The following is a 21102-nucleotide window of genomic DNA, read 5'->3' on the forward strand; positions in this document are numbered from 1 at the left end:
TTCAGCTCTAGATTTTTCCACAGTCCTTTCTAATTATTCTAACATTGAAATGAAACTTTAATACTGCATCAATTTTGCAGTTTTATTTGCAGAATTTTAGGATGCCTAGTTCTCTCCTTCACTTATTTGTAGCAGTAGTAGCCATGTGCCCTAGAGGACTGGGGAAGGAAAGTTAAGGCCTGTTATATGTATCTGCATGGCTGTGTTTGCATATTTCATGGTCATGCTAAAGATATAAAGTTTGATAAACTAAATTGGAATCATAATAATACTGAATATATAGAGTATTTTTCTTTTCTCCTTGTTGAGAATTACTTACATGACTTTAAAAAAATCTTTTTTGGAAAATATGTGGAGGGTAGACAAATAGTATATTATTCATTGTAAGTTGCAATATTCATATTCTGAATACATTTAAATTCTCAAAAAAGTATATCCATTGAGTAAGTCAGTTATACATGTTCCTTACGATTGAATTTCCTTTCTAATGACTCATTCTTTATAGCTATTGCAAATATTCATCCTTTAGCTTAAACAAGGTTCTATTATCACAACATCCTAAGAATAATTCTAATTTAATGATATGTACTTATATCCTTTTTTCCCAAAACTATTTAAAATTCTTGGGAAATTTACCTGATTTCAACTTTTGCCTGTGAATTTATTCAAGAATCCCTTGTTCTTCTCCTTAAACACCTATCACCTCTTGTTGTAACTGATCTCTCTCCCAGGGACTGCCCCATAGATAGGCTTCTGGTTTGGGGGTTAATTTTTCTTTCTACCTTGTTAAACATTACTTTGCCCCCACCTTTGTTTGTCATTGCAGCTTCCTCTGAATGTTTTCAATAATTACTTCAGTCTTGGATTTGATGCCCATGTCACACTGGAGTTCCATGAATCCAGAGGTGAGGACAACGTCCCATTTCCATCTTCCAGGGAGGAAGTTTCCAGCAGGTGTTTTGCATGTTCCCTTTTGTTTGCATAGCACTTACATGCTTTCAGTGTATTTAAGTATTGCTTCATTTAAACTTCATGAAGACCTTGTAAGTTAGGCCCGATAGAATTTATTATAATTGTGATCTTGAGACCTAGAGGTTCAGGGTCTCAATGATAGAAAAGGACAGAATGAGATGTATGCCCCAGGTCTTTGGCCCTCTCATTTTCAAGTATGACTGTAAATTCTGAAGTTTGTGAGCTACTGAGAAGTAACAAAGGGTTCAGAGTTATCAGGATACTGGCACCTGCTCAAACCACTAATCATTAAAATTCAACACTTCATAATTGAGCCATTGAAAATTGATAGCAAAAGCATTAAAGACATCTTCCCTGTGTGCATAAAAGAGACAACAGACAACTTAGGTGGTATGTTGAAAGAAAAAGGTGTGATGATTATTGGATCAGGTTTGTGAAGTAGTGGGAAACACCACTCAACAAGGTAGAGGTATGAATGAGGGTGAATGGTAATTTTAAGTACTAAAATAAGTGGAGTCAAAATTAGGGGAGTAAAACAATTTTTAGAAGAGAAATAAGAAGAAAGAATGGCATGCTGTTAAGTATTTTATCAAAATTTTCTTATGCCATTCAAAGTGAGAATATTTGAGATTTTTTTACCCGACCAAGGTGGTGGATTCTTTTGCCTGATGCGCTCAAATGACCAATTCCTGAGACACTGGGGTTTCAAAGAAAGAGTTTTGCTAGGCATGAAGCAGGAGAACAGATGGCCTATCAGTCCAAAATCTGTCTCCCAAACTGCAGTAATTCTGATAGTTTTACAGCATCAAAAGATGGGCAGGTTTTAGGATGAGTACAATGGCCCCAGATTATGTAATTTAGAAGTGATCTAGTTATTGAGCATGTGCAGATTGATCACATGCTTAGTCACAGAATATATGTAAGGAAATGGTGGCCCTAATATGATGATGGGATGATTTTGAGTTTTATAATAAGGTATATGTGATTTGTAGGTTAAAGTTTAAGCTACTGCACATGTCAGGTGGGCCCAGTTTGGTTAGAATCAGCTTTAGTTATTAAGATAACTTTGGACTTGGGGTGGGTTACTTCTGGACTGACCCAAGACCCTTCATTAATAAACATTAGGGGCTGTCTTCAGTGATCGTAAGACTTTAAAGTAAAAAAACTGGATCAATGGATACAAGTGAAGGTTAGTCACAAGGTTTTTATAATCACAAGGGCACAAGATAAAGGCCATATGATCATTATCCGAGATCAAGGCAGCTGGATTACAGTTCAGGTTTCAGGTATTTCACTCTGTCTACTCCAATATACCAGGAAGTAAAAAAGAATATTTATATAATGATTCAGTAATCATAATCTGTCCTTAAATCCTAGCTTCTTGGTTACAATTTTGACTCACACTTTGTAGCCCAAATAAGTCAACCACCTAGGTATGTATGTATGTATGTATGTGTCTAATTCTCAATCGATATCTTTCTCTCTTCCTTTCTCTCTTAAAGCTTTTCTTTATTAAGATATAACTGCACTATATAACTATGTCTATGCATCTATAATATCAGTACCTAGTCCGTTTCAAATATATTTATATATAGCCAAAATAATGCTAGATAAAAGTTAGAAATGAGGAGATATTTTACTTTTTTTTCTCTAGATCCTACAAGATCTAGATTTTAACTCGTGGTTTAACTCTACACGGTTTTAACTAATAGAATTTGAAATATAGATTGCTAGAGGATAGAAATAAAAATTTCAGATTCTAGTAATTATGCAAAGAAAATTCTGATATGCTCTTCTGTACTAGAGGTAAGAGTGGAGCTATGAAATTAAGGCTGTAAGAATGCAAAATGTAAATGAAGTGTAAATTTGAAATGTCCTTTACTGAATTCAGCAATTGTAGTGACTTTCTTGCTTTCATGATGCTTTAAGGAGACAGACTAAGTAGAGGTTAAAGGCTGTACCGAATGATGAAGAAAGAGCCACAGTTTGGCCTCTCCTCTCTGATTAGTGAGAAAATCACAGATAGGATGGTTGTTAACAAAACCTCAAACATCCAAATCAGAAATATCCCCTCACCCCCACCCCTCATTGATAGTTTTGGTAGATTAGAAATTCGAGGAACCTACAATTTATAACTTGTTGCCCTTCCTACATTGAAGGAAAATAATCTGGAGATGTAAATGGGGCTTTCTTCACCTATTTTTTGCTCATTTACTTCTCATATTCCTCAGGAAACTCCAGATCTTGGGTTCTTAATAAAATCCCTAAAGTTTCTTAACACTACTGTCAAGTAACACAATTTTCACATGGATCTTTGAAAATAGGCTTCCTAGCATGAAAAGAATAAGTGGTCAACAATGAGCTCATTGAAGTGAGCCTAATGTTCAGTCTAATTAATCTGAAGGTTATGCAAATGATATATTTTCTTATATTATGGTGAAGTCTGTAACTCCCTTTCTTAGTAGAAAAGGGGTGTGGTTTACCTGAATGGTCTCTGAATAGTCTCAATTATTTTGCAACTGAGTGAGAGGTGAGCAGGTTAATTCTTGAGGGAGAGGAGCAGTGGTTTATTTCTTTATATTAAGCTTTGGAACGACTTAATTTTGGAATACAATATATAAATTGCTGTAGGTGTGTATGTATATAGTTTTGTGTGTGTGCAGGTGTATGTTTATTTATAATCGTAATTAAAATTATAATTGGTTAAAAGATGCCAAGTGAATAGTTTATCACTGGGGCTTAGTGCAAGTTCTTTAATGCAGTATGGAATGAAATTGCAACATTTGACTTGCAGGAAGGCCAGAGACCTTCAGGAAAGCCAGCCACTAAAGAGCTGATTAAGGAGAGTTTATGTTGAGTGAGAAGACTGCATAAAATATACAAGAAGATGATTTAGAAATGATACAAAATAAATGTTCACAAAATTTTGGGACCAGATTTGGTTGCTAGGGCTAGAGGTGTGGTGGGCTTCTCAGTCGCTCTTAATCTGTTTTTTCTTTTAAAATTAAAGTAATTATTTAAGATGAAGAGTATAATTATTCACATTATTCTTTTCTTTTCTTTTTTTTTTTTTTTTTTTTACCATTTTTAGTTCATTTGTATTCCCCATAGTTTTACCTGGTCAGTTAAAAAATCTCAAGCTAAGCTGCAAAAAGAAAAGAAAGATAGAAAGGTCACATTTTCAATGGAGTCGGCTTACTTATTTTTGTTGGTAGTTAATAAGTAGCTGTTCTCAAACCAAGAGCACTCACCATTGAGACTTCAAACTGTTCTCAAACACAGCCATACAGATTTGAGACAACAGCACAAAACTTGTATCATTTTCCATAAAATACCTGGAGTGGGAGTCAAAGCTTTATGCGAGCCATTGTGAAAAAAATGAGCATTGGGTAGAACAACCCATGAGATATTGACCAAGAAAATATAGTGCCTTAAATAGGGAATTATACCAACAAGCTACAGGAAATACACATATCTCACAAAGGCAGAATCTTAAAATATTGAAACAATTTTTGGTGTAGATGTGAAAATAGCCTATCAAATTGAAGGCAAATGCAGATATTAACGTAACTACCTATATTGTATTTCTTTAGCCAGGGCAATTGAAGTGACATTTGTTTTGAGACAGTTTATTAGTGACATTATTGTGCAAATGCTCTTAGAATTACCATTGGAAAGTCAAGCAAGGAGTAAAGATATTCTTAACATTTTCATTGATTTGGTATATAAAGAAGGCAAACATTTGGATAATTTGAGTTTCTATATTCAATCAAAAAGATAGATTGGAAAATAGAGACGTTTACTTACTGTTCTCAAAGTGGCTAAACCATTCATGGTTGAACTATTGCTGCTGTATATCAGAAAGTGCAATCATTTGGAAGAAAATTTGGAGCTATAATAGGATTGGCCATTAATTGTCAGTTGGATCCTTGTCCCGTACTATCATCATAATTGCATTATGAGAGTGCTTGAGGAAGTGCATTGAAAATATTCCAATCTATTAATGTATAGCCACGTTAACAATGATTATGGTTATCAGGTGGCAAAGTTAAGTCTCACTTTGCCAACTGTATTAATGATATTGTAATTTTTTTTGGATACAAAGAATATTAAGCACATCACACTTGTAGTCTGTGAGATTGGATGCTTAAATTTTATTGCCTCACTGTAAATCACTTATTCAGAGGAGTTGAACCTTATGCTACAAGGACAGGGAAATACAATTATGACTCTAATGGAGCTTCATTGAAATTTGATTTAGGATTTACTATTTTCATCTAATGTACAGAGACATGCAGATAAGTACGTTTCAAAAGACTATGAATATTTTAGGATTCATGTAATAGAGAACCGACAGTTTATTTTTTTTAAAAGATATTTTTGCATTGACTCGCTAAATGTCATTGTTACCATCATGTTAAGGACCCATTTCAGGTTTTTGTCTGGGCACGGAGGCTCAAGCACAGTCTGCCCTTAGGAAGCTCTCACTATCCAAGGTTCTCTATCTGATACTTTCTTCTCCATTTTGAACCCCTGGTTGAACCCTATTCATCATTCAAGAGTCAAGTGTACCTCCTCCAGAAGCCCTTTTCTGATCATTCTCTTTTTGTTCACCTCCCACTTTATCTTATACAGACTTCTCTCATTGCATATGTAACATGATGTTTCCTTTTCAGTCCTGCCTCTCCTGCTGTAACCTCTAAAAGGGAAAAAATTTCCTGTTTGTTTTTATATTCTGAGTATTCAGCTCAGCTACTGTTTCAATAAGTGTTTGTTGATATAATGGAATGTCTAAATGGGGTATAGGCCCCATAAATAAGAGAAAACTAGTAACAGAAAGTAATGTATAGTAAGGGCAAGAAAGGTTGTATAGGAGTAAATGATAAAGAAATTTGGTAGCAGGGGAAGTGACAGGGACAAAATGCAGCTGGGAGATAAAGGAGAAGTGTGATGTAGACAAGAAGTAAAGTGGGTTGAGGGCATTTCAGACAGGAGAAAAAGTACAGAGGGATAATGGGCTCATCATGAAGACGGGCTAGATGACCAATTAATACAATAGTGAAAAGTTTGTGATGGTGCTAGAAAATGATGATAATATTGGCAAAAATATTTTGCCTTAATGAGAGATGATTTTGCAAAGAAGGAAAGATTTTTTAATATACACAATTTGAATTTAAGTTAGCAATGTTACCCTAGGCATGGACTTGGGAGTCCTTTATGTAGACATGATAAAACTGAAATCTTAATATTGGCTAAGTATCCAATGGAGAAAATATGAGGATGTAAGTTATATGGGGTTCAATTCACATGCTGTTTTTCATAAACATATTATTTCACTTATAGTTAATGGTGTCAATGAAAGAAATAACCAGGAGACTTGTTGTAGGGCAAGAATGAGGTTTTATTGAGCAAGAGCAAACCTGCATGTGGAGCAGAGCCAGAAAGAAGCACCTGCTTGGGGGTTGGGGTCTAGAGAATGGCTTATTTGGGTCACTTGGGACTTGGGCTGCCTTGGGAGAGGGTAGGGCATTGTTAGATAGCCTTGGGAGGGGGTAGATCATTGTAAGGGATGGTTTCAGACAGAGTGTCTTTGAGCACAGCAAGCCAGTTCAGATACTATGAGCCAGGATGTTTGTCAGCGAGAGTGTCTTTGGGGGACGGATAGCCAGTTCAAATACCACAGAGGCAGGATGTCTGCCAGCAGATTTTTTTGTAATTAGCTTAAACTTGTTCTTTCTGGGAGACTTGTGGTTGCTGTAGCTGTAGAAATGGCATGGGCACTCAGAGGATCACAGGTATGTCAAGCTGGAGCAGCTTCATTGGATTCCCACTTGTCTTGGTTGTCCCTTGGATAATGTCTGAACTTGAGCAAATCAGGAAGGTTAGTGTTGCCATTTACCATTATGTTTTCACAATGTGTACTCTAATATGCCTTGGAGACATTGGATTTGACATGAATTTCAGTTAAGAAGATGAAAATAGAATGAAGGAGGAAGATGAGAAATACATGCATGCTGAATTTGCAACTGGAAAAACTCATGATGATTTGTGATTTGTGTTTAATAGTTGCAACTGGAAAAACTCATGATGATTTGTGATTTAGGGAGCCTTGCTTTTCAGCATACACAGTTGAGAAAAATGTATACATAGATAATGTGAGTAATAACCAAATTCTAAAAACTTGGAAATGTGTCACCTTGTGGAATGCGTACTTGGCTGCACTGCATTTTTTCACTCCACTTTAGGTGTGAGCTTGTTTTCCCTCTCTCAAATCACATTAAGGGTAATTTGGGCTAAGATTAGTCAAAGCAAGTTAGAATATATGCATAGCACTTTTTTTGATCAGTTATAAATATCAAACAACAGAAGGCTTAGAAACATTTATATCTAATAAAACCTAAGTTTACAAGGTTCATTTATGTCATTATTAATAATTTTACATTGTATATTTTTAGGAACACAAAACATGCTGACATTTTCAACTACTTATTTTATATTTTAATGTAATTAGACTTTTTGATTTGAAAATGAAGATCATATGATCACTTAATTTTCATTCCATATACTAGATTTTAAAAATGTGTGCAATACTGAATTTCCAAGAACGGTGCTGAAGAATCACAAATTTGACATGATATTGTGTATGCATGGTTTTGTGATTCCCTTTACATGTGCCATTCCAAGAGTGCAGTCTGTTTATCACCTGACTCTTGTAAATTTTGACCAATGGAATTTTTGTGTACACACGTTTAGAATATCATAGTGCTTGCTTTTAAAATTATAATAATTGTATGTTAATTGATAAAATAATAAATATGTGAGAAGGCAAACTAATACATGTTTTATGAGCATTCTTTCATGAATTTCTGTTTTTTGGGCTCTTGGTGAACTTTGTGTTTGAGTGGAGATCTAGAGCAATAGAGTAGCACACTACTAATTTCCTGAATTTTTAACCACATTCTTTCTTAGGTCCATATTGTAGGGGAACATAGGGTTGCTGACTGCATGCTCTGCAGAGAAAGAGCAGGAAGTATGTAAGAATTGTGTGGGGGCTGTTTTAGTATCCTAGCTGCTAAAACAAATACATACAATGTGTTGTCTTAACAACAGGAATTTGTTGGCTCACGGTTTCAGAGTCTTGGGAGGCTTACTTCCTCCCAAGGTCAGTATCTTCTAGCTGGCCGGTAATCTTTAGGGTTCCTTCATTTTCTGTCACTTAGCATTGCAAAAGGCGGCATCTTCTCCTTTCTCTTCCAGGTTCTGTTGAGTTCCAGCTTCTGGCTACTCCTTGTGGCTTTCTTTCTGTCAGACTTTCATTCTGCTTATAAAGGACTCCAGGTTAAAGCCCAAACTGATTTAGCTGTGCCACACCTTAACTGAATAACTTCTTGAAGAGATCTTATTTGCAATGGTCCACATCCACCAGGATATGGACCAAGACCAAGAACGTGTCCAAACTGGTATATAACAATTCAGTCCACCATGGGGCCAAACAACCTTTGAGGACCTTTGCAACACTCTAGTAGTCTCTGAATATATGTGTTTAGTGACTCAAAACTTACAAATGATCTGTGTATAGAATGTAAATGCAATGTGAATGTTTGTGCACCAATCACCATACACCTTCCTAGGCAGAAAGCAATATGGAGACTATGATGACTCAGTTATCTTGTACTTCCTGCTCTTTTGAAAACACATTCATTTGGAAGACTATGGGACTGGCCTAAAGAAAAGAGTCTGTAGGGATAATCAACATGGGCCCTTTTAAGGGAAAGGGACCAAGAGCTCAGTTAAAAAGGAAAAGGGAATAAATAAATCGAGTGGAAGAAGTCAATGTGTTTCAGACCTAGAGAGGGACGACTGCTGAAATAAAGATTTGAAAAGGACTTTAAGCTAAATTGCAAGGGAGACCAATCACAGACAAAAGCGGGGTTTTAGGATCCCCATTTTGATGGTACACGTGATATCATTGTGTTATATATATAAGGATGGGATTAATATATGCCATCAGATGATTGGATTTATGCCAAGGGCCTCACCATTATTATAAACCACTTAGATGATAAGATTTGGGAGTTTTGAGCTGATGAAATTTCGATGAGATTCTAGACTTTGAATTGATGTTATAGTGGAATGAGGCATTTTGGGACCTTGGAAGGAGAGAAGGTACTTTTCATATGGGAGGGATATGGACCATGGAGGCCAGAGGGTGGACTTTAATAGGCAGAATTTTGCTCCCATGACCTTTGCCCTCTGATGGTATGTCCATAGTTATGTAACCTTATATGGCTAAAGGGACTTTTTAGATGTAATTAAGGTTACTAATCAGCTGATCTTAAGATAATGATATAATCTTGGATGGTCCAAGTGGGTCCATTTTAATAACATGAGCCCTTAAAAACAGAAGAGGAAGGCAGAAGAGGAAGTCAGGGAGATGCAGCAGGGGGGATTTGAAGTTTAAGAAGGGCTTGACATGCCATTGCTGGCTTTGAAGTTAGAGGGGACTTCTAGAAACTGAGAATGACCCCTGGCCAACAGCCAAAAAGGAAACAGAATCTCAGTCCTACAATCACAAGGCAATGGATTCTGCCAACAATCCAAATGAGCTTGAAAGTGAATCCTTTCCAGACCCTCTCAAGGAGAGCCTACCTGGACAGCTTGATTTCAGCCTTGTAAAACCCTAAGCAGGGAACCCAGGTGAACCCAGCCCAGACTTTTGACCTACAGAGCTGTAAGATAATAAATAAATGGTGTTTTTAGCTGCTAAATTTGTAGTGGCTTGCTTACAGCAGCAATAGAAAACTAATACAGTTACTTTCGATGCCCAATCAGATTCATGAACAGGTTAATGGCATAGAAATATGCAGTTCTTAGATATCACTATCTAATACCCTCTTCTGTGGATGAAGAAAATGAGCAACCTAGGATCTGGAGAAGTAGGCCATGGATACGTCTACCTTTGAGGTCTTGGGATACCTTGAGCACCACTGACCCCTCATGAGAGTGGCTTTTCATGGTTTACCTCATACAAATTAATAGATGCAACTTCCTTAAGGAACATTAGCCCTTAACTTTTCTCACTGGCCCTTTCCCAGTTCTTTATATCTCCCTTTTTTCTTGATGTAGTTGGGACCCATACTCCTTGGTTCTGCATCCTCAAAGGCACATCAACTCCTATACATAAACACAGACACAATCAGTCACCCAACCTCCTTTCTTGTTAATGAATGAAAGGAAATGATTGAATACTGATTTTGCATTTGATTTCTATGGCTTTGCTTCTTCAGGGACTGGCAAAGCTCCAACACTAACAGACTTCTCTCTTAGGTCCTGCCAACCTCTGTTTCTGAGTCTGATTTGTGCTTGGAATAAAAGGGGAAAGGGTCCAGCCTCCAAGGAAGGCTCAGTTTGGGAGTTAATAATATAATGTACAGCTTTGAAGCTGAGAGACAAACAAGATCTCCCTCATACCATTTCTACCCTCAAGATGAAAGCATTTAATTTTATTGAGATATATTTGCATGCCAAACAATCATCCTAAGTATACAATCAGTTGTTCACAGTATAATTATATAGTTGTGCATTCATCACTCCAATATATTTTTTGAACATTTTACTTGTACCAGAAAAAGTGAAAATAAGAATAAAAAATAAAAGTAAAAAAGAACACCCAAATCATCTTCCCCACCCTATTGTTCATTTAGTTTTTGTCCCCATTTTTCTGCTCATCTATCCATATCCTGGGTTAAAGGGAGTGTGATCCACAAGGTTTTTGCAATCACACTGTCGCCCCTTGTAAGCTACGTTGCTATACAATTGTCTTCAAGAGTCAAGGCTGCTGGGTTGCAGTTTGATAGTTTCAGGTATTTACTTCTAGCTATTCCAATACGTTAAAACCTAAAAAGAGTTATCTATATAGTGCATAAGAGAGTCCACCCGAGTGACCTCTAGACTCCATTTGGAATCTCTCAGCCACTGAAACTTTAATTTGTTTCATTTCACATCCCCCTTTTGTTCAAGAAGATGTTCTCAATCCCACAATGTTGGGTCCAGATTCATCCCCAGGAATCACATCCCATGTTGCCAGGGAGATTTACACCCCTGGGTGTCAGATCCCATGTTGTGGGGAGGGCAGTGAGTTCACCTGCCAAGTTGGGTTAGCTAGAGAGAGAGGGCCACTTCTGAGCAACAAAGAGGTACCCATGGGGAGACTCTTAGGCACAATTATAAGCAGGTTTAGCCTCTCCTTTGCAGTAACGAACTTCATAAGGGCAAGTCCCGTGATAGAGGGTTCAGCACATCAAACGCCAGTCCTAATGTTTGTGAGAACATCAGCAACAATCCAGGTGAGGAAGCCCAACACCTCTGCATTTCCCCCCAGCTTCTCAGGGGCACCCTGCATAAATATTTTTATTCTCTGTCCAAATTACTTTGGGATGTGTGTCTATTTCACACTCACCTATGCAAACCTACCAGGTCTCACTTCCTATTAAAAGTTCCATGTAGGTATGTTATTTGAACAAACTGTATGAGTTAAATTGCTTAGGAAATATAGGTCTTGTACCAATTTAACATCTCTTCCCTTGGTCTCACATGGAATTTGAAGTTTTGAAACGCAGTCAGTATTGTCCTTTACCCTTTGGCCCAATTTGCCCTAGTACTAATCACATCTGTGAAAGAATATTTTTAACTCTCATACCTCTTTATTTGATAGCTATGTGACACTTCTTTGTATGCCGGACCCTTGATATGATCTCTGCTTTTTAGGTTGACTTATTCATTGAATTTCATCTAGTTAAATTCCATTCGAGATGATTGTTTTCATTAACTATGTGAGTGAAATCAGCAAAACCTAAGTTTATTTCTTGATTTTTATTCTCATCTTCTTAGGTTTTACAGAAAATTTTATGGCTCCTGAGATAAAAAAAAAAGAAATCTCTTTCTCTTTTTAAAGATTTTTCAGTTATTCAGGATTTATTTAAAAACCTCATAAAAATGTAAATATTTTCCAAACAAAAAATGTTAATAGTCGGTATATGATTCATTTACTCACTGTGGATGTCAGTGCTCAGAAAAAGCTGTATCAGAACTATGACTAACTGCATAGTAACAAATATTTGTATTTTACCTCTGGTTCCATAAAGCATGGAAGAATTAATGCAACTGAAAATGATACCCAGTCAATTTTGGGTCAAAGCATGTTCAAAACAACATGCCATTCAGCAGCCAAATTTATTCTGAAGAAGACATTGTTTGTGAAAATGCTTGCCTCTGGGGCCCAGAATGGGAGATGAGGCAGGCAGAGCAATTAGTACCATTTTTATCTTCTTTTTGTCTACTGTGCTCAATAAGTTAACCATTTATCTTTTGTTTTGTTTTATTATTAAGGTTAGAGTACTTAATTTGGTGGAACACAGTGGATTATTAAGAGATATTTGAAATGCAGAAACTCTACATACATGAAGATGGCTCTCAAGAGCAACTCCACAAAATTATTGCCATTTTTTTCATTTGCAAACCTTTACTCGGTTTCCCTGTCATGTGATAATTTTATGTTCTAATAATAATGACAATATTTTTTCCGGGCTATTTGTTGAGGACCTGTAGCTTTTGTTCTGCCCAGTGTTACTGAGTGAGTTCTTTGTTACTTTTCTTCATCTAACCAGCAATAGTTGGAAATTGCCAGTCAAAGATAGGGTTAGGACTTGGAGAGTTTCAGCTATCTAATCAGCTGTCTAAGGAGACATGACTTGGAGAAAGACATAGATCTCAGAATGAATTAATGAGACTGTGGAACAAAATAGCAAAAAGCAAAAGTTGACAGTGGGTTCTTTTGGAAAGTCTTGGAATTGTATTAGAAAGAAATACATGAGGAAATGATATTTCACTTACGTATTGTTTTAATCTTCTGAATTCATGTGAAGAATTCTGTTACTAATTCTTGTTTCATCTTTCTGTTGTCCTTAACCTATACAGCATATGGGAGCAAACTCAAAATTAAACCATTTCCAACCAATGACTTTGCTGTAATATAAACTCTTGGGTCTATTCAGCAGACCATTTGCATTTATGAACACACTAAACCAAATGATTTTTCAAGGCCTGTCACAAGCCAGAGAGCAGGTAGTAGTGTAAAGTTTTTGCAAAATGTGCAAACAAATTCTCTCTTAATTTTTATCCAGATTTCCACATTTATTTACATTTGGAGGCTGCATACATAGTTTATGGAAGCCATGCTCTCTGGAAGTCAAGCAAAATTTGCCCCTCCACCTCCTCCCCGTTTCCGCATCACCTCTGCACTGTATCCCCACCAACCCTCCATTTGAATAGAGTCCAGAGTGACACAACCTTTAATATGCTTGAGAATCACCTGGAGAGCTTTTAAAACTACAGACTCAGACCCCTACCCCATTAGGGATAGGGCCCAATAATTTGCATTTCTAAAAAGCTTACAGTTGACACTGTTGCTGCAAGCTTGGGTACTATACTTATGTAGCACTGGGCAACTGGCCTATACCAGAGGAAAGTTGATAATGAAGTTGTTGGATGTGTGGAACTGTGGGGTGGGGAGGGAGGGGGAAGAAGTAGGGGTGCTAATCTAAGTCACTACCTTTAAGAAGGTCTCTACAACAAAACTTAACTTTCCTCTTCACAGAAGCAAATCCAGAGAAATTCAACAGTCGTTTTCGAAATAAAATGTTTTATGCAGGGGTAAGTATATATTTCATTTTATTATTGTTACGTATTATTACTACAACTAACAAATTACTACTAATGATAATGAACTGTTAGCAATAAAGATGCCAACTACATTAAAATAATTGCACATGCCTCTCACTCATTAATATGTGTATGTCTACATATGCTTAATGCTTAATGTCTTGGTTTAAAGAATAAAAGTAAGGATGTATTTATAAAGTTAGTTGGCAGAAAGAGATGGTATTCACCATCTTTGAGCTTTAAAGCTCTTGAAACTCCATGTTATAGAGAGGTGATGATATTCAAGGAGTGATGGGAAAACAAATGTCAAAGAACACAGAGAAGCCAATATAGAGAATGGGAAAATTAGTTAGACTGAAAGATGTAAGAAAGTCTGTGGTAAGAATGTTCAGTAAGCAAGGGTATGTACCCATTGACATTTGGATGAGAAATTGGCAAAGCATGGAAGTTTTCCGTGGGAACGTATATGAGATTAAAGGGGGCCTCTTCTTTTTCCTCCTTCACCTCCTCAGTGTGAATGGCCAGAAGTCAAAAAGAAAAAAAACAAGACCTCCAAAATAGTGATGAAGAAAGTTCCATTTAAATTTACACCATTGGATAGAGGGTCTTGAAATAAAAAGATGGTGGAGCAAGGCATTCTCAGCGGCAAGCTAAACGTCATATTAGCACCTAACAGAAAAGTTGTCAGGAAAGGTGGTCAAATTAAACCTTTAAACTGACCCTTGGAATTACCCGCTTTTTCACTCTCCTACCATGATCTTAATTCTATTATAGGTTACAGTTTGAAAACAAAGAGAAAGATTTCAACTTGATAGCCACTGTGCTGCTTTATTTTGGATTCAGAAAAAAAAAAAAGAATTTGTTTTATATTTTTGATAAATTTGGAATATTTGGGATATCTATAGGGAAGTAAGTATTTTGTATAACCATGTACTTAAAGAAGGTTTTTTTTGTTTATTTGTTTCCTTATGGTATAGGCAGCTTTTTCTGATTTTCTACAGAGAAGTTCTAGGGATCTTTCCAAACATGTTAAAGTTGTTGTAAGTATTGAATATATTGATTAATTTCATTTGAACATGAATATGTATGGTGCAAAAACTGAACCAGAAAAAAAAAAAACAATTTATATATTGAAATTAGTTATTGGACTATTTAGAACTTTAGATATCATTTAGTGTAGTTCATTCTGCCCACATTTCCTGAGTGCCTACTACATATTGAGCACCATCTTGGTTGTGGGGATGAAGATAAATAATAAGACTAGATTCACTCTTCAAGGCACTCACAGCTCAGACAAGGAGATGGACACATAAATTGTTGCCTAACAGTATAACAAGTGTCGTTATTCAGCTCTTTGCACAATATAGTGGTGGCACAAAGGGAGAAACGATAACTCTGGCAATGATGGAGCCAGGGAAACCTTTCTCAAAGAAACGATGCTAAGTTATTAGGTCTTGAAGTATAAATAGATGCTCACCATACAAACATCTTTCTTCCAGGGCTTTCTGAGGAGTCTTCATTTTAGAACAGTGCATTGATTTCACCTTTTTTGTGCTAACTCACTCTCCTACCTCCTCAACATTCCTTGCGTCTGAATGATGTGAATGTGTGTGCTGTTTCTTCCTGGGTTTGTATCCCAGGTTTTGGACACACACTGCTTAGGGGAAAGGGACAGAAAAAGTTATTCTTTTTCATTTAAAAATAGCATATAATTAGCTTGTAAGGAAGATACAAAATATTTCCTCATACTAAAAAATTAAAAGAAGGGATGGACTTGAATATGTTGCATGTAATTGTAAATGTAAATAAGAAAGATAAGCAGAAAGATAATCATGTAGATGAGGAGAAGAAATGGGAATATAGCAATATTTGAATTTATCATGAGATAGGTAAAGAATAAGAGTATGTGACAAAACAAAAGATATACATGAGAACAGAGAAAAATATATGATCTAAGGCTAATAGAAGTATAGAGGAATATATAGGAATATGAGAGAACACAAATTACATTTTGTAATCAACAATAAAGCATACATGTGGCATGAATCTCCTAAATCAGTTGGAATAGGGGACAAAGGCTTCTACTACTAGTAGTAGCAACCATGGTACCACAATCAGATGTTTCATTACTCATTCAGTAATGATAAAAAGCAAATATCTTTTTGACTTGTAGACTGCTGAGAAATGAAATATTGTCTTTAGAAAGAAACAGGGTCCATTGAACTATAATGATCTTTATTTTGATAAGTTAGTTATTAAATTTAAGTAGCTGCAACCCTACACCAAACTTCCTCTGTTTCTTCAGCTGCCTACAACCCAGCCCAAAATACCCTTTACAGTTCCTTGCAGTACTTTTAGCATTTAGAGGAACATTGTTAGCACTAGCCAGTGAATGCTGGGCAGTGGCCATTTTGAATGGCAGTACACTGTTCAAGTCATCTGGTTTGAAATTAAATTCTGTATGTTTCCTAAACAATAAAGAGCTTCTCTCCCATATCTGGCAGTGCTCTGGGTGATAAATGTCTGATACATGGTGGCTGTAAAGCAGTGATTAAAAGAAGTTTGCATGAAGGCCAAAATGGCAGCTAAATAACTAGGAAACATTTGACATCAGCTAATACATGTAATAGTCCAAATGGATTGCGATATGTAGTCATGTCTTCTTTGATAAGGAGGAAAAAACATTGGAAACTAAATCCAAAACCTTAGGATTCAGTCTTAAGTCTGCGTTTACTAGAGATGTGACTTCAGAGAAATTCTTTAACCTTTCAGAGGAATTTATGTTCCTCTTCTGTAAAGTGAGCATAAGACATCACTTTGAAGCAATGATTATTGACCATTGTGCTGTGAAACAGAGGGGCATGGGGATATTCCTATAATGGCATTATTGTATGTTTTCTTGAGTGAGAGATTAAAAGGATGGAAGGGTAGCTAGAGTGATTAGATGTGTATACAACAGCAGACCATTTTTATTTTTGCCACAGGGTGAAGTTAGTGTTTTTGATGTAATAGTTAATAATCCATCACATAAATGTAAGAGACTTGTATGAATGCTACACCAAAACATCCAGAAACAGTCATTAACAAAAACCTTCATACAGCATTAGTTTCTTTACTTCCCTTGTTTACTTCTGGCTATTGATTTGATTTGTCAGTAAGTGAGCTCATACACAGAAACATGTTATACATGCAAATAATTTGATGAATTCTCTGAATTACTGATGTGTTTTCCAGAAGGAAAACATAGTGATTAAAAACTGAATGCAGTTCTAAATACAATAATATTTTTATCATTTTCTTCTGTAATGTAACAATACTGCTTTGCATGCTATTAATGTATCACATCCCATTTTTAAAGTTTCCTTTGCAAACAATTCTCAACTTTGATAATTTGTAAAGTCTACATATTTTTCTTCTTTGTTACGGTCCTCTACAAACTCAGTTCAAGTCCTTAAATGAATTGGGAGCATTCATCCTTGCTTAGTAGTTGGGAGTATTGCAGAAACCCCTTAAATCGACGGCTAGAATTTGGTTCCTATCTAAGTTACATTTGAAAATATTTTGTTCATTTAGGGCTATAAGATTTCCCAGAAACAATTTCTGAGAATGCTCATGAAAATGAGACCGTGTTAAAATCAGTTGGGAAAAAAAGGCAGGTGCTTAGAGACATCCTTGACTGATGGCAGAATCATTGTATTTAGATTGAAACTCCTCCTAAAGAAATCTTTAAAAATTTGCAGGGAGCTTGGAAATGTTTTGTTTCTGTCTCCAAAAGAGAAGATAATGGGAAAATTCTGTGATGGGATTGTGAGGAGAGCAAATGTAAAAGCAGGCTTTATACTTCTGACATTAAGTTAAAGTCTGCAATTGTGACCAGAGTGTTCCTCTTTTGACTTTTATCTCAAGTGGGAAATGAGAAAGGGAAATTAAAGCCTTTCCTTTGATTAGTAGAATGGAATCAGGAGACACTCTTGAGGAAAGCACTAACCAATGAGGGAAGCCATGGACGAAGGTATTAAAGCCAAGTTGGCCTGAGGCCCTTTAGATCCAGGGCCATGTTGAGACTCCAGTGAAGCAACTTACCCAAAACAGTACGAAGTCTGAAAGAGGTTAAATCTATGACAGCAGAGGCCTAATTAAATTAACATTTTGATAATGTTAATTTAATATTACAGACCTTCTTAAAAGCTTTCAGTATACATACCTTTCACATAGTGCTCAAAATACTGTCTAACATTTTCTGGATAGTACAGAGCACTACTGTCTTTAGGCTTCAGCCTTTTCATTCTTTTAAATATTCATAAATCTTTTAATGTTGATGCTACAAACCTAAACTTCTAACAAAAATCCAAGATTAAGAATGACAGTAGTTCCTTTGATTGTGAGAGAAGAGAAGAATCATTGTGGTCAAATGCCAGCTTTATTTTTACATTAAAAATGAAGCAAAACCCACCTCTGTGCCCTGGTTCTGGAAAAGGTATATTGAGATTAAATTCCCAATTGTAGTTAAGTGGTTTTCACTTAAGCAGAGACAGGAGCAAAGGAAGACCATGCTATAAATTGTCAACCGAGCTATCTTTAATAATTTTTTAGACTTGAGACTACTTCAAAACCTTTGCTTTTTCTGCTTAAATTGTTGCAGTGTGATGGAACAGATCTCACCCCAAAGATTCAGGAGCTGAAATTCCAATGTATAGTATTTTTAAATATACCCAGGTAAGCTCTCTTCATATTGTTTCCTTAGTTTGATGTGAGCTCTGGTTTGATTTGAGATTATCTGTTTTCCTATCAGAAAATATTCAGATGTGAACAATGAAAATCAGTTATCTTAATGGTTTATTAAAGGTTTCCAGGTATGATAATATTGATTTCATACGTGGATTGTTTAGTGTTCTCTGTGGTATGTGTTTTCTGTGTAGCGTGCATGGTTTCTACTGACCCATATTTAAGAAACCCAGAAATTCCTCTTGATTGGAACATTTTAATTTAATTCTAATTTACTGCAGTTCTTCCTAACCAAGAATGGGTAGTTTTCCCAAAAGCCTTCTTCAGTTGTGTTAGAAAGCCATCCAGCTTGATTTGAGTGTAGAATTCATTCAAAATAGTTGCCAGATGATTGTCTTTGAAAAAACTGCATCTATTAGGGTAGCATTTTCTAGCCAGGGTGTCAGCTCTCTTTGGCGCTATTATATACCTCAGAAAAAAAAGGGATATTTAAAATGAACTAGTCTGAAAATAAGCACCTTAGTTCAGGGGCATAAAATTAGATTCCAGGCTCCCAAGCCAAGATTTTGGGAGGGGTGGAATTAGGATCCTTTGTTATTTGCACAGCAGGCGACTCTGATGCAAGATCTGCAAACAGGTTCCATTTAGACTGAATTTAACTGAAATGAGAGTTATATGCAAATCTATGGCTGGGAAAACATTTTATAATACCCTGATTACTTTTGGCAGTGCTCAGTGTAGTCAGTTAGAATCCTATTCCAGAAGTATTTCCCACTTAGTTCTTTAGGTAAAAGGCCTAGATTCTTAGGAAACATTATTAGTCCTCTTTAATTTTCTTTCTCTTTCCTTTTCTTTTTTCTTTCTCCCTCCCCTCTGGATTACCCTTTCTCTGCTTTTCCAATTTCCTTTATTTTCCCTTCCTTTTCTAATTTCCTATCTTTTTTCATCCCTTCTTCACTCTTTCCTTCTTTTTCAATTCTTTTTCCCTTCTCCTGTGGGTGTTATTTTTAGTTATTTATATAATATTGAATGTTTATCTACCTCATTTTCCTTTCCATTTTCTATTAGCATTAGTCTATCCCCAAGACTGAATTCTGATTCCACTTTTTAGTTACTTATAGCATATTCACAGAAAGCAGACATGTGAAAAAGTTTGATAAATAATGAATTAGGAGAAAGTTGGCCATCATAGGATGCTTTTATAAAATTGCAGCCCATTTCCACAGTCTGATATTTTAGAGAATATAATTGTCCTTTTTTATTGGAAGGTGTGCACCAAGAACCAAAAACTGTTCTTATATTAAATAAACATTGGGTCTCACTATAAATTAATCCTTTATGGTAATTATAAGACAAGTGGGATAAATTTAATTCTGATTTTGTTCTTATCTTGTAGATATTGTGCTGGCACAATGCCCTGGGGCAATCCAGGAGATCACCATGATTTTGAACCTCAGCGTCATGATGATGGCTATATAGAAGTCATCGGATTTACCATGGCCTCTTTGGTAAGCAGTACAACTGTTTTATTGAAATGAAATCTATTTTAGTCACAGAGTTTATTCACTTCACAGGACTTCAGCATAATTTTCTCTCCTGCTTTATCAATTTATAAAATTTATCAATTTATAGAGTTGCTTAGGAAAAACAAGAACAAAAAAGTCATTTTTTATGTTACTAAGAAAATTGATGTACATAGGTTTGAACTTTAGAAAGCAAATGGGCTTGTTTATTTTCCTGATTAATTTTCTACCACAATGAAATGCAAAGTTTTCATGCTAATTAAAAAGCATTATGCCACAGATGTAGTCTGGCATTGGTGCAGAAACCATGACATGTGATACTCTTTGGATTTACTGAGGAGTTGAGTTTTTAGGTAAAAAGAAAACTGGTCATCTGTATTCAACTTCATCTCACCTACTTATGCACGAGGTGGACGTCTCCATTTTCTCAAAACACCTGAAAATAGGAAAAAGTATTGTTATCATAGTATTAATGAATATTGATTAATATTAATATTAATATTAATATTAATAATTAATAAAACTGACCCTATACATTTTACTCATTTATTCACTGATGCAGTGAACTTTTATTAAATATTTATTAATATTAATATTAATACAGTATTGAGATTACTTTTATAATTTTGTTTGCTTGCATTAAAAAATAAATCTATAGTATAAGTTAATTTCAAGCGGGTTTTAGCCATGTATTCTCAATTATAATTAAATGATGAGGGGGCTAATTAAAAATTATGCTTATCTTCTATCTTCTGTAAGTCAGGTCATGCTATCAGTTTACAAAGTAAATCAAAATAAAGCCTCTACTTTCAACCTGTGGTCAGCACTTATGCTATACCTTATGCTTGAAAGCAAGAAGGTTGCATTTATTTTTCTAAACAAGCCAAGACAGCTCTTTTTTTCATGCATCTCATGGATTCCAAATGACTTTTTCTCAATCATCTTGAATTAGTGAAGTTTAACAAAGTGACCTATTACGATTATGGCAAGAATCACCATGACCTGAGATAGTAATATTGTTTATGTCTGCCATCTCTAGAATGCAATGGTTGTTACAGTGTGAAAGATTGGGCTTGGATTGCCTACTTTTCAGGGCTGTAGATGACACATACAGCTCTTTGTCTCCAAAGCTCTTTATGCTAATTGCAGCTGAAGACACAAC

The 21102-nt window shown here is 35.8% G+C and overlaps 1 protein-coding gene across 1 annotated transcript in view; it reads left to right on the forward strand.

The window, feature by feature from the left end:
• DGKI (diacylglycerol kinase iota) overlaps window positions 1-21102 on the forward strand; it is a 538644-nt gene that overhangs the window by 292028 nt on the left and 225514 nt on the right. Inside the window, 5 exon segments of the mRNA XM_037836080.1 lie at window positions 827-905; window positions 13628-13683; window positions 14670-14732; window positions 18335-18408; window positions 19814-19925. Of these exon segments, the coding sequence (XP_037692008.1) occupies window positions 827-905; window positions 13628-13683; window positions 14670-14732; window positions 18335-18408; window positions 19814-19925 (384 nt within the window).

This window comes from Choloepus didactylus, chromosome 5 (genome assembly GCF_015220235.1).
Source record: "Choloepus didactylus isolate mChoDid1 chromosome 5, mChoDid1.pri, whole genome shotgun sequence".
Taxonomy (NCBI): Eukaryota; Metazoa; Chordata; class Mammalia; order Pilosa; family Megalonychidae; genus Choloepus; species Choloepus didactylus.